Source organism: Eufriesea mexicana, unplaced genomic scaffold, assembly GCF_001483705.2.
Source record: "Eufriesea mexicana isolate 0111107269 unplaced genomic scaffold, ASM148370v2 scaffold2839, whole genome shotgun sequence".
Taxonomy (NCBI): Eukaryota; Metazoa; Arthropoda; class Insecta; order Hymenoptera; family Apidae; genus Eufriesea; species Eufriesea mexicana.
The window spans coordinates 346402-368233 of NW_016910923.1; the positions used below are offsets into that span (position 1 = coordinate 346402).

Consider the following 21832-nt stretch of genomic DNA (forward strand, 5'->3'; position numbering starts at 1 on the left):
CGGTGTTCGTACGGCTACTTCGAAGGCTTTAACACCTCCGTGTCCACCCCGGGCAATTCCATTGGCCGACCTTAGGCCGGCAGAGGTCGGTTCCCCCGATAAGAGGTCACCGACTCGTCGGGCCCACTCGGTGCGCGCCACCCTTGGCTGGGCCCGAGCTTTCGGCCGTTCGCGTGTTCCCCGGTTTTATTGCTCGCGCCGCGCTCGCTCTTACGTAAAATACATGCCGGCTCGTTTCGCCGAGACCCGCGGCCGCGGACGTAACGTGGAAATTTGAATTCCGATCTCGTCGCGGAGCACCACGCACGAGATTCGGAGTGAAACGAGCGAGCAGCGTGACGCAACCGAATGGAACGTCTCGGAAGAGAGCGGAAAGGGAGCAGTTAGATATTCCATTTTCGTTCGTTTTCGTGTCGCGAGTCGACCTCGCGTCTCTCCTCCGACGCGTAGTCCCCGAGTCGGGAATCTCCAACATCGTGTACCGCTCTAATCGGACCAGATTAGACCCCGACCCTGGAACGACCTAGCGCTCCGCACCGCGGGGATACGGTTCGCGGAATATCCTGCGTTTATCATTCTGTACGAGAGTTGGCGGTCGCAGGACCGAAACGGGAGAGGCAATGGACGAAGAGGAGGATGCGATGGTGATGGTGGTGGTGGTGGTGGTGGTGGTGGAGGAAGAAGAAGGAGAAGAAGAAGACGAAGAAAAGGAGGAAGGCGGCTCGAGGCTCCGTTCGACCCTGGCCAGGGCCGTATCGGTTGGATTAATGGCAGTGACATCCCGCTCGTGGCCAGATGAGATTCTCCGGCACGGTCGCGAGAACGAGCGGGAGAAAGAAAAGAGGGACGACGAGGAAAGCTTGCGCGCGGAGAGGGACATACGGGGAGAGAGTGAAGGTTGGAGAGAGAGGGGAGATGGGCGAAAAAGAGGAGGAAGGAGAAGATGTCCAGAAGAAGAAGAAGAAGTGGACGACGAAGAGGTGGAGGTGGAGGGCACCCGATGCGAGTGGAGTGCGTTGACCTTAGGATTCGATGCGCGTCCTTGAGGATACCAAGATGGCGGGTTTATGCAACCGGCCACAATGGTATCTGCTGCAGGCTGCGGAGCGTCTTTCTCTCCCTTTTGCTCTTTCTGCATCTCCCTCGTGCTCTCTCGCTCTCTCTCCTTCGCCGTCCGTCTCTCTCTCCTTCTCGCTCTCGTCGCGTTCTATTTGACGCACGACGATTCGACGCGGCTGCATTCTCGGGGGACTCTCGTGCACACGCTTCCAGCGGCGGTCTCTCCGGTCTCCTCCTCTTCTAGAACAGCGCGCGGCGCACTCGGCCACACGGGCACACGCGTGTGCACGCACAACGTGCGTACGACCGGCACCGACATGAGCTTAAGACGCGCCGTTAAAGCCAGTCAGTCCAGTTTCCATCGGCGCAGGCTGCACGGACGAGCCAGGAATACGGCGTGGATTCGAAAGGAAATCAAATCCGAGGAAAGGCCAACGAACGGCCTGGGATGCGCGCGAGAGCGCTCGCGAGAGCGCGCGACCTCTGCCACTCTATCCTTGCGCTCGTGCGCGAGCGCGCCAGCGCGCCGACGCGCTTCTATACCGGTGACGCGAAACCTGGAAAAGCGGCCATCCTCGTATTCGTCCTCGATAGATTCCTAGAGCGTTCCCGTGAACTATACTCGTCAAACGCCCGCTCGTCGACACCCGTTCATCGTTGGCTCGTCAACGAGCCTGTTCTCTCCGTTCCGAGCCGCTTTTTTCCTCTCCGTCTCCGATTCCTTTCGCAGACGTTGTCGCCGTCTCCAAACGGCCGCTAGAGCGCGATCCGCGTCACATTTTCCGAATTCCACCAGCGACGGCCATCGATAGCGTACCCGGCCACACGGTATTCTTACAGGGTGCTGGTAGGGGTCCGATCCCCAGCTGCAGCCGCTCGATCGTACGGTTCTTATTAAAACGATCGATCCATCGGTCGTGTACGCGTCCGTTTCTTTCGGTTTCGTTCCATCGACGAGGACGAGGCAGCTGGCCGCGCGAGTGCTCGTCGTTGCGTGTGTGTCCCGGCAGCGCACGAAACGTTCCACGGAGAGGCCAATAAATTTTGTCGCGGCCTGTCCGCCGGCCATAAAGATTCGGGAACTGGAACTCAGGAAATTGGTACGTCAGTGTCATCGGGACGTAAAAACTCGTTTCTTGCGCGTTGCACGCGGATATACGTATATAATATATATATGTTTGAAATATATATATATATGTGTATCGACGAGAGGGAAGCCGCGGGGATTCGATACTCGACAATCGAACCTTGGCCACGGCGACGACCCTCTTCGACCGTTCGCGCACCTCGCGAGCGTGTGTGCGCGCGCTCGCGAGGGGGAGCGCGCGTGTAACCGTGTGCATGCGCGAACTGGCATCGAGACACGAGTACACACGGCCACGGACAGCGTACAGAGACACGTACACGGAGGGTACACATACGCGACTCGAGCAGGGATCCTTGATCCTACAGGAATGCAGTCTTGGCGGCCCACGCGGCCTCAAGTACCCCACTCTCCGTCTCTGTCTCTCGTTCGGCCGCCTGGTTGCCTCGTTCCTCTTTCTTTCTTCGTTTTCACGAGATCTAATCCCCGTAGGGCCACGTTGGTAAAGCGGAGACCGGCATTGGTCGAATGCACGCGCCTTCTCGTTATTCCGCGCGCTTTCCCCGGTGGACCGTGAACGCGTCGTTACGGGATTATTAAGCGGGGTGGAAACGGAGAACGCTCGTGGTGGTTGGGTAAAATTTTCTCGCGCGTAGGGCAGAGGGAAGATGGTAATCGGCCGGCCGACAGTGACCAAGACAAATCACCGTTACTACTGTTATTCCCGTATCGTCGGTGAAATCTGAACTCGGGAAATCAAACGCGGCAATTTATCAGCCGGGCGCAGATTCCTCGATTAAAATGGGCAAAGATCCTATACGATAAATCGTTCGAAGCGCAGAAATTCAAGCGGGCCCGGTAAATCATGGGAAACCGAATCCGAGCTTGCGCTGGGTGGCTCGCCCCTTCAAGCACCCTCGAGAGTTCCTCTTCTCTCCATCTCGAGGCTCGTCGTTTTCCCGCGCGAAACCAGCCGCGGAAACCAACGTGGATGGAGATGCGTAATAACGACAAGAGCGAGAACAACGCGTGGCGTGGCATTTTTCACCGCCCTGTGTGCGCCTGTTATTAATTCCTGGCCGTTTAGCGTGCGGCGAAAAGAACGATACTCGGGTTTCAGCTCGCGCTGTGCTCCACCGTCGCGCGGTTCTCGCGTGATCGAACGAGCCGCGTCCCCCATAAATAAACTTTTCATACATCAGCACGGAGACCGTGGCAGCGTGGAATAAAGCACATAGAGAGATGAAATCATAGCCTGCGCGCCGCAGGATACACCGTGCATCCGCACCGACGGTGTCCGGTAGCTCGCAGCGGTTTAATCGACGTCCCGCGAGGAACTTTTCCTCCCGAGCATCTCCGCGGCGCGCGAGACCGGCGCGAGCAGTTAAACAAGCAACGCCGTATACGCGCGCCAGCGCGCTCTCGAGAGGGAAGATCATCTTCGATCTTCAAGGTCGACTGCATGCGGCTCGAGGCCTTCTCGAGGAGGCGTCGATCCAGCCACAGCGAATTCGTTCGACTGTTTTCTTCGTCCCGCATCTGTTCCCTTCCTCCGTATTCACCTACGTTCAGGTGCCACCTTGGTTATCCCTGCCGACTCGTGCAACCTCCTCGAATCGCGTTCGCCGGATTTCTCTATACCTGACCCGCGCTTCCCACCACCAGGCATCATGACCACGTCCGGGAACGACCAAAGATTTTCCTTGGACATCGTGAGGCTCCACGGTGACGTAGAGGTACGAACGATTCATGAAGAGATCTCTCGATTCCAATAGTTCGCACCAACCCGCGCGAATTCGTTAGATCCCGAGGTACAAGTTCGACGTAACCTTTCCTATGGAAGAGATCGATGAGTTGGAGGATTATTTCGGCGAGGAAATGGCGGAAGCGGCGGAAGAAGGCACGGAAGAGGTCGAGGCATCGGGAACGAAAGAGACGGACGAGTTTCCGTGGGACGCCATCACGGTTCGGAGCGACGAAGATGAAAAGTACGAGGACGAGTACCGCGAGAAGAAAGAAGTAGGCGAGGAGGAGGAGGAGGAGGTATCACTTTCCACGACGGTTTCTACGGTGGAAAAGCCCGAGGAGGAAGCGCCACGACCGGAGGAATCCGATCACGTGCTCGCCGAGATACCTGCAGAGGTGCGCATAAACCTTCGTTCTCTCTCCTTCCATCCGCGATATTGCTATTCCTCACGACCTCCATGATAGATTAAGATTCTGTGCCTCTATGCACCCGGCTTCCCGCCGTTTCTCTGCCTTTAATCCGTATATTTGCACATAATGGCCGCTCGCGATCGCTACATATTGTAAACGGAGAGGATGTAAATAATAAGAAGAGACCGCCGGTATAACGTTCCGTTGTTCCTCGCTTCCGTTTCTTTTCTGCGCCAGGATTTGGCTGATCGCGAAGAGATCGTCGGCAAGTTGCGGGAGATGTTGTCCGAAAAATCCGAATTGCGGCGGAAGAACAGGATGCTGGAGCTGTGGGTGTCTAGACATTTGAAGAAGGTCAGATCGGATTCATCCTTGCGTAAGAGTATCATTTTCGCGTTGCACCCTCCACCGGTTCTCTGAAAAGAGCAACCGCGTCCGAGATTGACCTATAGTCGCGAACATAGTTGCATAAGCGATCGCTCGCGTAGACCCAGCAACGGTTGACACCCTCGGATCCTACGAAGACGATGGAGCAGATGGAGGAGAAGTACAGGGAAGTGCTGCGCGAATACAAGACGCAGGTCGCAGAGATACTGAGCGAGCAGGCAGAGATGACGTACGACTTGCAGACTTACGCGCAAAAGGTGCAGTCGCTGGAGGAAGAGGACGATCGGATCTTCGAAGGGTATCTGAACCGTCAGAAGGAAACGGCCGTGGGTCTGATCTTCTCGAAAACGGGCAGAAAGATCACGGAGAAGTTGATGGATAACCTGATACGTCGCCAGGTGTCTTTCCCCTTCTCCCAGCGAGTGTTAGACGTTCCTACGCTGACGATGATCGTCCAACTTTTCGTGTCAGACCGCACGCCGTGAGATCTTGGCGCGAGATCGCCACAGCTACGTGTTGCTTCAGCATCGACTCGATGAATTAAACATGCGACTGAAAATCGCCGAAACTCTCGGAGAAGGGATGACCACCATGGACTACGAGGCCCTTTACATCGCCAATGTTAATCACAAGGACAGATTGGACGATAGGGATCGCGAGTTGGAGAAGCTTCGAATCAAGTACGTCTATGGATTGCGTTTGCAGCTGCAAACTAGATTTTTCTGATTTCTTTCGTAAGATGTCGAGGATTTTATAAACTAGAGTGTTAGACCGTTAGCTAAAAAGTATTTCGGAAACCTAGCTAGATACTCAGACATGCCTACGTTTCGAGTTACTTCGAGATCTCAAGAAACCCATCCCCAGTTAGGTTACACGCTAGATAAGACTCCTTTTCTATCTTGGTCGATCAGAATCGCGGAGACGGTAAACGCGGTGGCTCAGTACAAGGAAAAGGAGGAGTGCATTTTAGAAGACATAGAGCTGGAGCAGAAACAACTGGACGAATTTCGCGAGGCGAATACCAAGGTCCGTGAACATCTGAACAGAGCTCACGTGGCATTGAACGACGTTCGGGAAACCTTAAACGAGAAGAGACTCTCTGCTGGACTCCTAGTTGCTCAGTAAGCTTCTCTCATCTCGCGTGAAATACCTTTGCCAGATCAACGCGACTCAAGTTCCCACGATATTTTAGGCAAGAGTTGATAGAGATGCAAAAGGTGATGAAGCTGGAAACGGAGCTGAAGAACAAGATCCAATTGATCAAGCGCGAAATTGAATTGTACGAGCCGGCGAAACGGAAGATGAAGAAAAAGGCGTCGCGTACAACGTTCGCCTAGAAGATCGGGATTTCTTTGTAAAGTCGCGATAAGAAGAAATTTAGTTACTTATAGAATCCAATCTTGTCATCTGCTTTCTTGCATTGTCCCTCTGCTTTTCGTTTACTTCGCGAGCGATTCATCTTCGTTCTCACGATATTCGAGCCAAGTTTCGCGATTCTCTTTGGAATCGTATTAATTCGATCGGTCGTGTCAGACCACCCATAGGGATTTCAGGATCGATCCGTCCACCAGAGCAGTGGGTACTGGTACTGAGGGTATTTACCTCACCTAGGTAAATCGAGCCATCGTCAACTTTTTCCCCGTCTATGCAGCTGCTACGAGCTTAGTATCTTTCTCGTTCCTTTTCTCATCGCGAAACGTATTAATTAAAACGTATTAATTACGGGATTAATTACGCGGGAAAGGGTACAAATTCGCACGCAAATCCGCAAATTTACGTTTCGTCGCGTGCGCGATACTTGGACGCTCGCGTTGAAGAGGACGCTTGCGCGTAGCTCGGCTTTGAGATTTTCAGCGTCAATTTCTTTCCGCGCATACGAATGCAGAAAACGCGATGCAGATTCGCCTCTGGAGGAATATTAATTCTACCCCTGTAGAAGGCAGTATACTCGGTCGAAGCTGACTGCTTCGTTAATTAAACGATAATCCTGGGAGCACGGTATATACCCTGGAAGGTTTCCATAGCAACGCGTACACGCTTATCTCGCCTCTCCGTGAGGCGAACGGAAGAAAAGGGGAAGGGAATGGAGGAGAAAAAATGCTCGCGAAGCCCGTATTCGAATATTAAAATTCCGCCTTCGGAAACGGATAACTAATAGAAGCCGAACGCTCGGAGAGGTAATCTGAAATTCATATTCTACCTTGCTCAATTTTCCAAGTTCTCGAGTTTGCTTGACAACGCGGACCATATATCTTGCAGCCGTTCGACTCGGACGAAGCAACTTGGCGGCTGGGTTTCATAATCGCCATTACACCCGGCGATGAGTTAGCCTTAGATTAGCAAAAGCGCTTCATTGTCAGAGTGTGGGTAGTTTCATTCATTCGTCCACCCACTCGGGAACGGGATTATTTAAAAGAATGCAAAGGTTATCCGCACGCTCACGCGCTGGCGAGCGAGCGAGCTGCCTAGCGAACCCCGGAAAAGAATCGCGCCTATTAATTTCGCGTGGGCGTAGAATGTACTTTGGCCGGGCAGATAAAATCAGACAAGGGTGGATCTCCTGCTGTTTATATCGAAAGGGCACGGCATCGATCGACAAGACGCTTCTCCCCCCGTCGAAGCTCGTTCGCGCGATTTCGGGGCCAATTAGGACCGGCGTCGGGGCCATTAATTCATTTTGGTAATTTGTCCGTGGCCGGAATTGATTTAATGCCAACGCGTGGATCGAAGGGAAGACGAATGGTCGGCCGTGCAACGCGAAAAGAGATGACGTGTCAATTAAGCTACCCTACAATCCCGCGGAAAGTATATGCAAAAGCCCCTCGGATGCGTGGAAAGATAAATCACGGTAAATCTCGGCTCGATCGTGCTCGATCGCACGATTATTTATACCCGTCATTCTCGAATCGACGGCTCGTTGACCGTTAACCGCGAACGCGTTCCCTTCCCGGTAACTCGTTTAACGAGCATAATGTTCCATACTCGGTAACATTACAACGGACACTTCCTTTATCCGTGGAAAATTATGCCCTACTATTTATGGCACATAGCGACCAAGTTGCCGCAGCGTCGCCACTGAAACACGCCGATTTTTCACCCTCCGAAACGCGTCCCCCTCTGCGAACCGTTAGGATTCGTGCGGAGTTGTCGCCTACCTGCCAACCTCGCGCCATCCGACCGATCTAGCCGAGAAAATTCTTTTCCCGGTGCCTCCTTAAGGATTTCACTTTCGCGCCGTCTCGTATACCTGACCTCCATCATTCGTGCGCATCTTCCCAGAAACTCTAGCAATTTTCCTCGAAGCACGTCCTCCCGGGTCTTACCCAGGGATCCCTGTTATAACTTTCTTTCCGCTGCACGTCGTTATCTCTCGATCTGTCGCTCCTCTGCGGCCAGGTTTCCTCGACGCCAGGCGTAGAAAAGTCCGCTCGTGCGAGAGTGTCGCGCGTCCACCGGATCCAATCGCCGGGAATAAGGATCGAGACTGCTGGAACGAGACCGCCGCGTAAGCCGAGTGGCTGGTCAAAGACAACGAGGCATGCGAAACACGGGGAGAAATCCCGTGGCAAATTATGCAGATCTGACGTATTTGCATTTAGTTAGCATACGTACCCGTTCGTTGCACGGCCAGGTCTACGGTATGGACTTTCATCTATTTACCATAAAAAAGTACACGGTAACCAATCCCGTGGATGGATCCACTGGTCTCACGCCGCCCCGCCCTGGTCCCTATCGGGTAGGGTACGGATTCGTAGCGTCGATTCCTGATCGACGGTCAACCCCGACCGAGTGGCTTTTCCAGATTAACGTGGATCTTGCTACATAGGCGTCGCCACTGTGTCATCGCGAAGTGGAACGATCGATCCGTCACGATCGCTGCGTTGTTCCCGCAACGAGATTACGCGGTACTGACCGTGTTAGAACGCAACGATCGGGTAAAGTCTCGTCGGGTTTAGGTGGGAAATTCGTGTTTGCCTTTACGAAGGAGTGAGGTTCGTCGAAAGGGAACGACTACGAGGTAAATCGCACGGTTGGAAGGTTGTTCAGGCACAGTGTGCCCCTCGGTCGGTTGGACGTTTCGGGGCCCAGTGAAATTTCGCGGGCCGAGCAATGTGGCGCGGCAATTACGCGAACGCGGAACCCTTCCGTAAAAGGGAAAACGCGCGTTAAGGAATCATGTCCATTCTCAAGGTCGACCGGTATCCTACCGGCCCCTACCGTAGACTGCATAACGCGTTTCTATTACGCGGTCAATTGCAGCGATTGTTGCGTGTCTCTCGCAATCAGCGCCACCGTGCCTGCACGTGTGCTTTCTCTTTCTCCTCTTCGGCCACGCCGCCATTTTACCTTTTTTGCTCGCCGCTCGAAAACCCAATGGCCGGTTAAAAATAGCGGTAAAACACACGCGTCTCTTGATTTATGCCCGTTAAAATCATACCTCGCCGCCGTTTCTACGGATCGGGCCACGGCGAATGGGATTAATTTAACGCGATTAGATATCGAATGACCGATGTCGTAACGACAAGCCGACTGTACCTGGTGGCGCGTCGCCATCGAGCGCGAGACCCGCGAAAAAGAATCGCCGGATCACCGAGGGGCTGTCACGGCTCTGGCAAATTGCGAGGGAAGGATTGACGGTTAATGGGTGTCAAAATAACAATGGTAGCCTGGCGTAGATTAGACGGTTCTCGCAGCGGCAAACGAGGACTCGACGCGAGGAAACGCTAATCCGGGTGAAATGAAACGACCGATAAATCACTCGGAGAATGCGATTCTATTTTCGGCCATCCGGCAATGCGTCTAGCCTGTTAGCCGAATCGATAGGAATTACGATTGCCTCGCGTGTCTGCGATAAATCACCATTTCGGTGTATCCCAATGCGGGGGCCAGTTGAACGTTCGGGGTCGGATGCATGACGCTTGGGAAGGGAACGGATGTCGCTCGCGACATTCCCTTTCGGAAACCCCGATCGCGGCTGTTCCAAAATGAGAAAGTTTTCTGTATCGACCCAGAACCCTAAATGACGCAACGTCGAAAGCAATTTTAAGGAGGTCGGGTTGCACAATCGTAGAGAGAAGATCCCGAATTTAGCAATCGCGGGTCTACCGGCTCCGCGCGAGGACGGAGGCGGTCGATCCGGTCATCGGAACACAAAGGCGCCTTTCCGTGGCGGTTGCGCCACGCGAAAATAGCGTAATCACGGTGATTAACGAGGAAACTATGTCTCCGATGTGTTCTCGTCGCGGTGCTTCCAGCAAGGGGCCCCGACCGCGATCGGATACAGGCAGCCACGTGCGTGACACGTATCGTGACGAGCGGACAATGCGCGCGCGGATCGATACGCGGCACAGCGATTTAAATACAAGCAGAGAGTGACACGCGGGCCGTGCATACCTTCGCTTTCTTTCGCGACGGGCCGAGAGAGCAGCGGGACGCGCGGCGTTCCGCTCGACGGACGTCGTCGAGAGTAAACGCGATCGGCGATCATCCGCCGTGCACTCTCGGGTATTTAGGAATGGTTTAATGGCTGCGATCGTCGGATCGACCTCGAACGCAGCGGCAGCGCGACCGTCGTCCTTGACAAAAGGCAAGGCAGATGGTCAGCAAGACGAAGGAACGTCTTGGTCGACGCGGCGCGATGGTATGCGCGATGGCGCGTGTGCCACTCGCAGCGCACGAACGCCTGCCTTTTTTTCCAAACTGGCCAAGAACAAGAGGAATGTCGAGCGCGTGGGAGTGCACCGGCCTGCGCGGGTAAACTTTCTACGAAAAGTGAACGGGAATCGATCATTGTTCCACTCGAATTACGGTTTTTCCCTATGCTCGATGACTTCGTTAGAAGGCGAGGCGAAGGGAACGATGGAACGAACGACCATTACCACAGGGGGGGAACGAGAGTGCTCGTATACCGATCGGCGCGTGTTCCGCGAAATGTACGAACCCGCGATTTTCGCGTTACACTGATAAACGACGTGGACGAATCGTAAAGTCACACCGAGTCGAAACGCACACGACATTACGTAAGTACACTCGTAAACGTGTAATAAACGCGAGGAACGCAGCGTTTTAGTCACATTTTATGGGACGGGGGGCCGCGTGGGTGAAGGAAGCGAGGAACTCGCGAGGATTTTTATGGTGTCGAGAATGTACATCTCTTTGTGGCGGGGCCACCGATGACCACGATAAACATCCGTGTATATCTGCCTGGACGTTAATCCGTTATCGTTGAATTTCGTGTCATCGTCATCGCGCGCCTTTCCCAATGGCGTCGGCGGGCCCGCGAAGGAGTGAAACCCGCGTGAAGAGCCCTTAATGACGAGGTTACGAGATTAGATCCGGAACGAAGGCTGCGGATGATGTACGTTTCAGAAGCATTGCCGCCCACGTCTCGGAAGTATTGCGTTAAGAATTTCCACGTATAAACAGCACCTGCGCAATGCGAAGATTCGTTAGAACGGGACCAGAACTTTCATCGAGAACGAACCGGACTCGTGCACAGGCCGAGTTGATTTCCTTTAGCCCCTGAAATATTAACATATTATCACGGGGCATTGGATTAAAAGGTTTACCGCGTAACTTCGATATCGTCGTATGGGTTTTAAGAGAGCGAGCGTTCTAATTGCGAGACTGGATCCCCGGACGACGACGACGCCGTCGCCGCCGCCGTGCGCTAATGTAAATTCGTCAGGGAGCCACTTTATCTTCGTCGCGGGAATCCGATGTGATTAACGATAACATTCGATTTGACGGAAAAGAAATGTATCGTCCCGCGTACGCGATACGCCAGGAATTTTTATACGCCCCACCCCGCGCCTCGGTACCGGGTTTCGCCATTAAGCGACTTTTGCTCTTATTTGTCATCTTCAATTTCACATTCCGGGATATGCAAATGAGACACGGGTTGCGCGGCGAAACAAACGCTACACGAAAAGAAATTCCCTCGCGTCTTCTTGTTCCATTTTATTTTCTCCTCCTTTTCTCCCATTTCCTTTCTTCTCTTTTATCAAACGAGTATACGCTACACCCACTCCGGGAGCGGAGGCTTCATCGCGATAAATCGTTTTCGCTCGTTGGACGACTGGAATCGAGCGATCGGCGGAAATAAGAATTATCGAACGAGGCGATGTGTACGCGATACTTAACGGGGAGGAGGATGCCTCGAACCGATTCAATTTGCTCTCGATTTCATGGGAATCGATTGCAAATCTAGTTGGCTAGATGGATGGAAAACGGGGACCGATGGAAAAAGCTGGACGCCAGTCTAGACACAACAACGCGTTAATTATCGGCTATCCGGGCTGGAAATTTCGCATGGTGGCTATAGCAACAAACCAGAAAACCAACATCGCGAGGAAGAGAGAAAGGAGGGGAAGAGAGAGGCCGGTATATAGGGAATAAAGAAACACAGAGAGGATAATAGACATAGATTATAGCGGCCGGTGGGGGCTGCACGGCGCGGAGGAAGGAAAGAAGCGGGGTAGAGCGGTCGTTTGCCTTGGATCGCCTTCGAACCGGAGAGTCCGAGCCCAATCCCGAGAGCCCGAGCGCAAAGCCAAGCTCGATCCCGATTCCGATCCCGCCTGATTTCCGTCCGCGTGCATTCCATCTCGTAGGTTCGGCCGCGGTCGGCTGGCTTCGGGCCGACTCGGTCGGCTTCGCCGGCGCTCGGCCTCGCTGCTCGGCCATGCTGTCGTGCAACTTCGGCTACAGTCGTGTATCAGCGCTCGCGCGGAGTGGATCGTGGAACGCGCCTCGTTCCAAACTCGACGGTGGAATGACGGTGTCCTTTCTGCCGTCGTCACGAGACGCTGAAAAGGACGCTTGTTCGCGCACTGACGTTTCGCCTGCCTCCGCGACGATGTCATCGTCGTGAGCTCGGTCGTCGACGATCGATATTTTATCAACGAAGAATCTCGCACGTGGTTTACAGCGGGGGCAGGATTCAGCCGGCGCGTTAACGTGCTGTGCGTGTAACAGTGGATGTGCTCGTTCGGTCTCCGTCCCTCACGCGCTATCACCGATCCTTCTTTCTCTCTCCCTCTCTTTCGCTCCTTCTCTTTCTCTGTCTGTCTCTTTCTCCTTCCTTCCTTCGCACGCTCTCCGGCTTGCTCTGTGTGCCTTCTACGAACCACGACCGGTCGTCATCCTGGATAACGCTTGTCCGCTGGAACCGGGCCCGCGCGTAGCAACCGCAAGAAAAGCTAGTCGAGGCTGAATCAACAGGTGGGAATCTGCGAACTTACAGGTATCTATTTGTTTCAATTTTTCCGTTCCATCGGTCTAACGCCAGCTGTCAGCTCGCCGCTGCCAGGTGGCGTGCAGCACCACCGCTGCGATATTCCCCTAGGGATTCCACGGGCTCGCGAACCCGAGACGCTCCTGGCCAGTGCTCCTTGTTGTTTCTCGCGTTTCTTGCGGCTCGGAGCAGGGTGCCCCGCGTTGTGCTCTTTATTCGTACACCTGCCCGTCGGCCCTCGCTCCCCTCGCGCGCGGCCATCATTCCGCCCTCCTTTTTCCTTTCCAAACCGTCAGTCGGAGTCGCTCCACGTGCGAACGAAAATTACACGATCGCTTACATAACGGTCCCGTAACCCTCGGCATCGATGGATCGAAATTAAACCTACAGACATCGAAAGTAAATCGCATTATCTTACTCGATGCTCGTGTTATTCGTAACCGTGTCGCATTCGAAACGTAAAGAAAGGCGAAAAATCAAGCATGGCGTTTACGATTCACGCGCATGCGCCGCGCTCCCGTGCTGCGCAGAAGAAACGAATAGCCGCGGATTTTAACGGATCCCGTCTCTTTCTTTTGCACGGGCAAGCTCGCGGAGATAACGATCCTTGCCGGATCTCCGGTGTTCGTGTGTTGCTCGCGAGCGCGATCAACAGCCTCGACGCAGCAGAAACGAGCTCGCAACGGGATATCGCGGCACGAGGTGCGCGCATCCCCGATTGTATGTACTCGCCATTAACAACGCGCTAAACATTCTCAGGGAATTTTTCTCACATGCGGACCTCGACCATTTTCCGTCTATAGCGTATTGTTCCTCCGCGTTACTTTCCACGAGGAAGGAAGATCGCGTGTTCCTTGACTACCTCGTTTCGTTTGTGTACATCTACGAGCTCCACGGCTCGTATTTTCCTGTACTCGCGCGCGTACGGCGAACGTGTTCGAGCGTTCTAAAGGTATCGACCACGCTTCAGCGTTTCGGGCCTCTGTTATTGTAGTGGTCAAAGTGGTCGAGGTATCCCGTGTTTGGAGAATGACTCAAACGCGAAGGTTGAACGAGGGAATCTACGTCTGATACAGGAATGTTTTTATCCAACCCGTAGTCCGTGTATACCGAGTGGAACAATCGTAAGATTCTGCTCCATCGTCTTTCGGCGTGTATACTTTTTTCCATCTCGATCGACACGCGTCGTAAAATTTCCAGCTTTAGACTCAGAATTTCATTATTCCTCTCCTCTCGTCTCTCGGTTTACTCCGTTTTTAATCCCTCTATGGCCGACCGTGTCAGATCTCTGTAATAGATCTGCCCAGGGTCGTAGACCCCGAGGTTCGATCGATTTCCCGAATGAAAAATTCAGCGCGCCGGTGTAGCGTCCGGCCGGTGCGTCGGCCTTGACATCGACGCGATATATAGCCCCGAGTGCCTTGACCTTTACGTCGATAAATCCGTGGGTTGCTTCTTCTTCGCGTCGTCGAAGGTCGACACCGCTTCCTTCTCCGGCCTTTCGACACGATCGTTTTTCGAAGCGAGCGCCTGGAGCAACGCGAATCGTCGGAATAGCACGGCTCGCTCCGTCCGGGGCCCCACCTCTGTTTTTCGTTCGACTCGGGCACACCGGTTCGCCAATCGAATAATTAAGCCGACCCGATACGCCATTGCGAGCGGACGCCGCGGCGTCGTAATAGAATTAGCCGACGCGATCGCGCGTAAAGGTAATTTCGCCGACCTTGAGTCGCATACTCGTTTCTGGAAACGCTATATCGAGAAATCGTCATCGGGGACCGCGAGTCTCGTCCGCGGCTGTGCTCGTTTCCCTGGTTGGTCGTTGCAATTGAAGGCTCGCCTCATGAATGAATCATGACCAGCTTTAAGGACCGAGGGATCCTGCCGTACGAGGAACCTCACGTGCTACCGGCCATCGATACAGGTAGCTACCTGCGCTTGTTAATTACGGTCTCGGGCAAAAGTTCGGCGCATAAACAGGAGGTATGCCGGTTATACGAGGCCTCGAATGTAATCCTTGTTAAAATACCATTAACTAATATACCGATCGGGCCGATTCCAGCCCCGGGTCGCGACCTCTCGTGAACGAATTAAAGTGAAAGTTCGTCTATTCTACCTCGCGTCTCTGCTACCAGCTCCTTTGCTCTCTCGAAGGGTGGTCGCGGGTCTTTCCATCTTGGTTGCACGCGCACGGGGTACCCGTACCCCTTCGTCACCGCGAAAATTTCGTGCACGGTTTACCGGGTAGAATTCATGCGGGTCGTTTCGCGGCTGTCTCACGGAAGAAGGTGAAAAGCGACGAAAGTAGGGTAACGAAATTAATCTCTCCGCCACACGGTGTGCACAAACTCGAGGATAAAATCGGTATTTTAAAACGTGCCGGTGAAACTCTGGCAGCTGTAGTTTCGAGGCTCGCGCGACCATCCATTGCGGCTCGATTAGTAATTCAGACACGCGGTTTCGCGCGTACCTACCGATTTCCCGGGTATAGCTGGTAAATATTTGTTAGATACTACGCGTCGCGGCACGTCGCTGTGTACACCGTGTACTATCCATCGTGTCACGCGAATTCTAATTCAATCGAGCGCCAGTGTATCGCGAGATAGCGATGTTGGAGCGGAGATGAAAGCAGACACGGACATGACGCACGACGTAAACAGTACACACGTTCATGGTGTGCTCGTTGCGTCGACCTTATCGTCGAAATATTTGGGTCGTAACCGGGCAGCAGCGTGGTCTTTAAGGGGTATCGACTTTCAGAAGAGATTACTCAATGAACCGAGTGTACGTAACGTTTCTGGGAAATACTACCACGGCTGGGAGTCATCGGGTAAAAATAAATTCTCGCTCTTTTCCTTTTTTTTTTTTTTCCCATCGTGAGTTATTACTCCGAGTTATTTATGCGAAATTCTCTCCACGGGAACTAAAGGAGGATGTATAAATTTCTTACGGATGAGTCGCCAAACTCGAGCAGTAATTATTAATATGGCACGAAAGACGAGTTACGCAAGCTCGCGCCTTTCACTTTCCGTCTCAGATAAATCTCGATCCCGCGAATTTTCCCCGACGTATGATAGAAAATAGATTGCTCTGGATCGTTAAATTACAGTGGCGCCATGGATTCGATACAATTACAACGTTACGCGTTTTTGTTTTCACGCGAGCACCCCGCGGTTGCGCAAGTCGCGCGGCAATGGCTGCGGGTGCTTTCGAAAAGCGAGGCCTGATTGCTCTTTTTTAATTCGAAACTACGCCACTGATGCAACCGGCATACGGGGATATCGGTGTTCTTGTACCCTGCAACGTTTCTTCTTTTCCTCTGGGTAAACGTACGTGCAGCCGCACGACCGTATTTCGCGCTCATTACCGGCGATTAATTTCCCATTTTTCTTACCCGATTGCAACGAGACGACGTCTATCCCGATCGATAACTGAAACTTATCTCGTTGCATACGTATGATAATTTAACGACGAGACGGGACGACGTAATGGCTGCCAGTACTTGTTGAATTTCCACACTTGTTGCGTGCAATCCCGTCTCGAGTCTCGCCGTGTATTACGTTTCATCCCGCTTAATTATCGTTCGAATAACATTATGCAAACTAGTTGGGTGCAATTTTTCAATCCACGTGAGAACCTTGGTGCAGCGTCTGCTCGAATATCGGTCAAGGTCCGAGGAAATCGCTAGATCCACGAAAGCATGGGTGGAAATCGGATGGGTTTAGGTTTTCGAGCCTCTGCCTTCCCGAGGAAGGTACACTACAGGTATATGGACGAGAAACAGGGATTCCTGCAGACCTCGGAAACGTGAAACTCGAGAAGCTCTCGAATTTTCGGAAAATAAAACTTTCCACTCTCCTCGTGATTCGAAATCTCCAAGTTTAAATATTTATTTATTCAATGATCCAATTTGATACCGGTAAATTGATAATACGCGAGTCCTGAAAATCTCTCAACGATAGAAATTATTACCTTAACGAAATACGCGCGAAATTACGATTTTGCGAATCCGCGGTGCATAAAAGGCGATACGTTACGAGATAAAACCGGTAGCAACTGCGAATTTTCAGGATTGCGAGTTTCGAAAGTGACGGAAGGTTTGCCGGAGAGATGGTAATAAACGAAATTCCAAGCAACCCCCGATGGAAACGGTACGAGATAAAACCGGTAGCAAATGCGAATTTTCAGGATTGCGAGTTTCGAAAGTGACGGAAGGTTTGCCGGAGCGATGGTAATAAACGAAATTCCAAGCTACCCCCGATGGAAACGGTATTACCTCGGCGGTGTTACTCAAGAGCGTAGCGCGGGAGGTCTCTCTTTCTCGCGGCCCATGCGAATCCGCGGCACGGCGTCGCGGTAAATATAGGTTTGTGGCTCCGTTGCTCTTCTCGCCGATCACCGCTGGAAATGGGGATCCAGTTTGACTGGAACACGTTCCAGTTTTCTCGCGAAGTTAGAAAGCATTCTGGGTCAGTCGCGCGAATTGGCGAGATATTCGGCGTCCTCCGCGTGCTCGGCTCCGCGCGAAGGGTGATTACGGTGGTGCTGGTTCGGCTCGGCCGCGAATTCGTATTAGTATCAAACACGGGAGGAGAATTATGTAGCATGACGAATGGCCGGGTCATTAGTGACTTGCTAATCTAGGAACTACTATACGAGGGCAGAGGATTTTTCTGCTCCGCGAGCGAACCGCGAGAGACGCTTAAGAATGATCTCGCGCACCGCTAACGCGAGTCCGGATCCCTCGGCCTGCCACGCGTTCTAGGTTCTAAGCTCCGTAAATTGCCCACGCTGGAAACAATAATAATCGAAGTTTATTTGCCCGCGCGGCTATGCGCGTTACTCAATGCGGCAGGGATCGGGCGTTGCGTTTTACTATCTCGTTTCGATGCACCGCTCGAAGCGAGCAATTAGAGAAATCGCGATCGCAGGCGGTTCAGGTTGAGGAGAACGCACCGGGTATCAGGGACGAAAGAAACGGGCGTGCGGTTAGAGCAGAGCGATATCCACGTCGAATACCCGAGTTATCCGACGCGGCCAGGCCTGTAAAGTATACCGGAGAACTGGGTGTAAAGCGACTGGGCTGGGTGATCCGGCAATTATTCGAAGCGGCTCGCTAGTAGAACGCGAGCGATCCCCTAGGTTAAAGAGTTGTTGGACGAAAAATATCGTCGACGTGCCACGGCTCTCCGAGATATCTCGCGACGCGAAACCGCTGAACGATGATATCTGAAGCGACGATCTGCGATTTACTCGGTCGACGACGGTCTAGCCCCCGTATCTCGAAGCATCTCGAGCATTTCTCTCGTGGCCGTTTCTCTATCCGGTCGGCCTCCTACCGTTTCGCACGTCTGGGCCGGTTGTTCTATAGCAGGGCAGCGGATGCTCGCCGGACGAGACGAAACCGGATGTCCTTCGCTTTGAGAAAAAGAGAGATTAAACGGGGAGTAATGTAGGATAACGAAGGGAGGGGGCAGACGAGCCGGTGAATACCGAGGGAAGGAAGGAAAAGATCGGTCTGGCAAATAACTTTGGCATTAATATTCCTGTTGGCAGGCGATAGCCATTCCACCGGTAACTATCCGGAGCAACTATAATCGCCGATTAAACCGTAATCTCGAGGAATCGAGTGAGGTCGAGGGTTGTAGATTCGCAGGGAGCACCGCGCCGATGGGATTCCGTTTGGGCCCAGACGCGCGTTACGACCGCGTTTCGGTATTACTCGCAACTTTATCGCGCGATATCCACGATCCGTGATAAACGGCTCGGTAAACGTCGGGAATGCATTAACACGCGAACTCGTTATTACCGTTCGAGTGGCTGCATTTCCTATCGTATCCAGTCATTTCCACTCGTCTCGGAAGCGTTTATCGAGAAATCCGAGCCACGAAATCGCACGGAATTAACATCGGGGACGAGACGAATTTTCGTTACCGATTTTAAGCCAACCTGCTCGGCGTATCGTCCATCGATCGGATTAAATCGCGTTATCACGAGCCTTGAAACGTCCCCGAGGTATGCGCGTTCGCTCGCAACCCGTCTAACTAAATTTAGCCTCGGCTTTGTTGCTTTTGCTTCCATTGTGCTCGAGGAAACGAATCGAACGCGCGTATTCGGTGCGCGGAGACCAGGCTGGGTACGGCGTCGTCGACGATTTATAATCGATAACGGATAACGCCTGGAACAGGCTCCAGCCAGCGGATAGCCTCCGCGCGAGAGGCCTTTTGCTCGATTCGCGCCGCGACGAGCGAGTCATTTGCGACGATGAGCGATTCCGCAAATGTCGATGACACGGTGTACCAAGCGTGTGTGCCGGTGATCGCGCGAGCGATTCGCCAACTGCGAACGACCCTTTGGAAATCGCGTGGAAGGCCTCGAGCTTCCCCGAGAACCACTGTTCTCCAGATGCGTCCGAACTGGTCCCCATTCTTTACACCGTTTCCTATCCGCGATATTTGTTTAGAAAGTTTCGTGACAAAGCAGAAAAGCGGAGCGCGGGGAACCGGCCGTGCACGCGGATTCGCGCGAATGCAAAGAAGATAAGTTATCTCGAGCAGCAACGTGGACAAAGGAAACCGTCCGTGGCAACAATGGCCGAAGATTTTTTCCCCCTCTCTCTTTCTCTATTTCTCCCCCGACCGGGTTAAATATTGTCCTTTCCATAGTCAATACGTTATCTGCTCATTTCCATATGATAGGTCAATGATAAGGTTTAAGAACGTTCACCGACGCGGCGAGTCCGGTTCCTTTCTTTTCGCGTTTGTTTCGCGCTCGAGCAAACTCGAGTGTCTGTGTCGCGGCAGAAAATCAAACTTTATCGAACGCGGTGATCTCGAAAAATTATGCGAGTCCTTGGCTGGAATAAGGCCACGTATCGCCACTTACGGAATCCCAATCGCGATATACGCAATCAGCGTTTTACCTCTATAGCGAGCAATCAGCCAAAGAGAGGAGAGTTATGGACTGAGGGGAAGAAAGTCGAATAATAAACAGCCTTTATTTATAATACGCTCCGAGATTCCTGGGATCGCGCAGCGTGTATGAAGCCCGGTGGTGGTATATATCATTACGACTGGGAAACGTTGTTTCTCGATAATGTCGCGCTGTTAAACACGTCCCAGCTTTGTTCACCCGTATCGTCCAACTTTCCTCATCCCGGGGCCCGACTATCTTGAGGATGCTTGACGAGTGACTGCATCCAGCCGCCATTAACGCTAGAACCACCGGCTTGTAATGGTCTGGAGAAAATAAAGGAGCGATAATTGCGAACTTATTTGAATAAAACCTAATATTAATTTCGCCAAAAGCAGCTGTAAACTCGTGGCAACTGCAAGGATAAAAAGTCCCCGACGAGTCATTTCGATACCTTCGGTAATTCAAGCGTCAAGTTCATTTGCACTATCGACGAGCCGGGCTAATTATTGCAGCGTCGAGGCATGTATCCTCCGCTTTTTATCTTTATTTCTAATTATTCGTTAATGTATGCATACAAAGCCAATAATGGAACGTACTTTGCTCGGCTGCAGTTTCGTTCGAGAAGCTTCGCGGTTATGCCAACCGGAGGTTCGCGCGTCCGGTTCGTCTGCTCGTTGGCAACGAATTTTATAAAGGATTCTTCGGTACCATTCTAGAGGGAGGATCAAGTAGCTTTGATTCGCAGGATTTCGTTTAATTTTTCATTTCCCCCGAAGATAGTCGCTCGTTATCGCGTTCCTCGTGTTCCTCTCGCGAAGACGGTCGTGGTAGGTCGATATCGATCATTTTATCGGATGGCTGCGCAGGAAAGGAGAAGCCAGTGGAGAAACGGTAGCGGATAAGATTTCCGCTATCCACCATACACCTGGTGAAACTGTACTTGCTCGTTTCGGTCGTTATCTGCCGATTACGCGCTGCATTTCCTCCGATTTCCAACGCGGCTCGCCGAAGGATTCGATAAAAGATGTCTAATAAAATTACGAATAAAACGCCGCTATTAGGTTAATTGGCGCGGTCATGCGAGATGCGACCAACCGTGTTGTTGTCCGATGCATTTGCCACGGGGAACAATGACAACGGTGAACTATATCGGGGGGCTATATCGTTTCGCTCGAATCCATCCCAGACACGCGGTTTCTGTGATATCGTACAAGCATTTGCCAGGGTTGGGTAGAAACCTGCGCGAGGCTGTGGTAGGATGAAAGAGATTTTGAACGGTCTGGTTTATCGCGGCAAAAACGTCGGAATCCGCGAGAAAGCCTGTATAAATTCATTAAAGGGAATTCCGCGAAATCTCTAGCTCGGTGGTTTCTTCGCGAAAATATCTGACACGCTTCATTTCACAGCCGCGATTCGACGTTTTGCTCCTCGATCCTTTCAACGTCGCGGCTATCGCGAAATTTTTCGCTCGGCAGAACCGTTAGCGAAATATCATTTTCCCTTTCCATCCGTGGAATCCCATCAGAGAGACTGGTAAAGTGATTTGTTTCCAGGGTTTTCGTCGCTTTGCATTCGAAGCTTTTCGATCTCAGTTGTGACACTCGCTATATCCTTGATCCTCATCGCGATTTACAGATACCGATACAGATTTTTAAAGATTACAAAAATAAAAGGAATTGAGTTTAATCTGAACAGTTGATACTACCAATATGTAGGATATTCTCAATGTTTTACAACGTTGATCGGTGTTCAATACCGATGTCTTTGATCAAAATGGCGTTCGCAATCACGTTCGTTTATTAACGTCACAGACTTTGCCGGATGAGCATTACAGGTTGATAGGATATCGAGAATAGGCCCGGCAATTTTACAAGCAATGGTTTAAGAATCCTCGATAGATCTAGTGACAGGCCAGTCGTAATGTCCGCAATAACGCATGTCGAAATTAAGAAAAGCGTCACGGGCTAATGTTTCCTGCCCACGTCAGTGCAGTT

General features: G+C 52.3%; 1 protein-coding gene across 1 annotated transcript in view; it reads left to right on the forward strand.

Moving 5' to 3' along the window:
* Positions 1-8327: 8327 nt before the first annotated feature.
* Positions 8328-21832, forward strand: part of Shrm (shroom) — a 183852-nt gene continuing 170347 nt past the window's right edge. Inside the window, 2 exon segments of the mRNA XM_017904310.1 lie at positions 8328-8423; positions 12874-12932. Of these exon segments, the coding sequence (XP_017759799.1) occupies positions 8328-8423; positions 12874-12932 (155 nt within the window).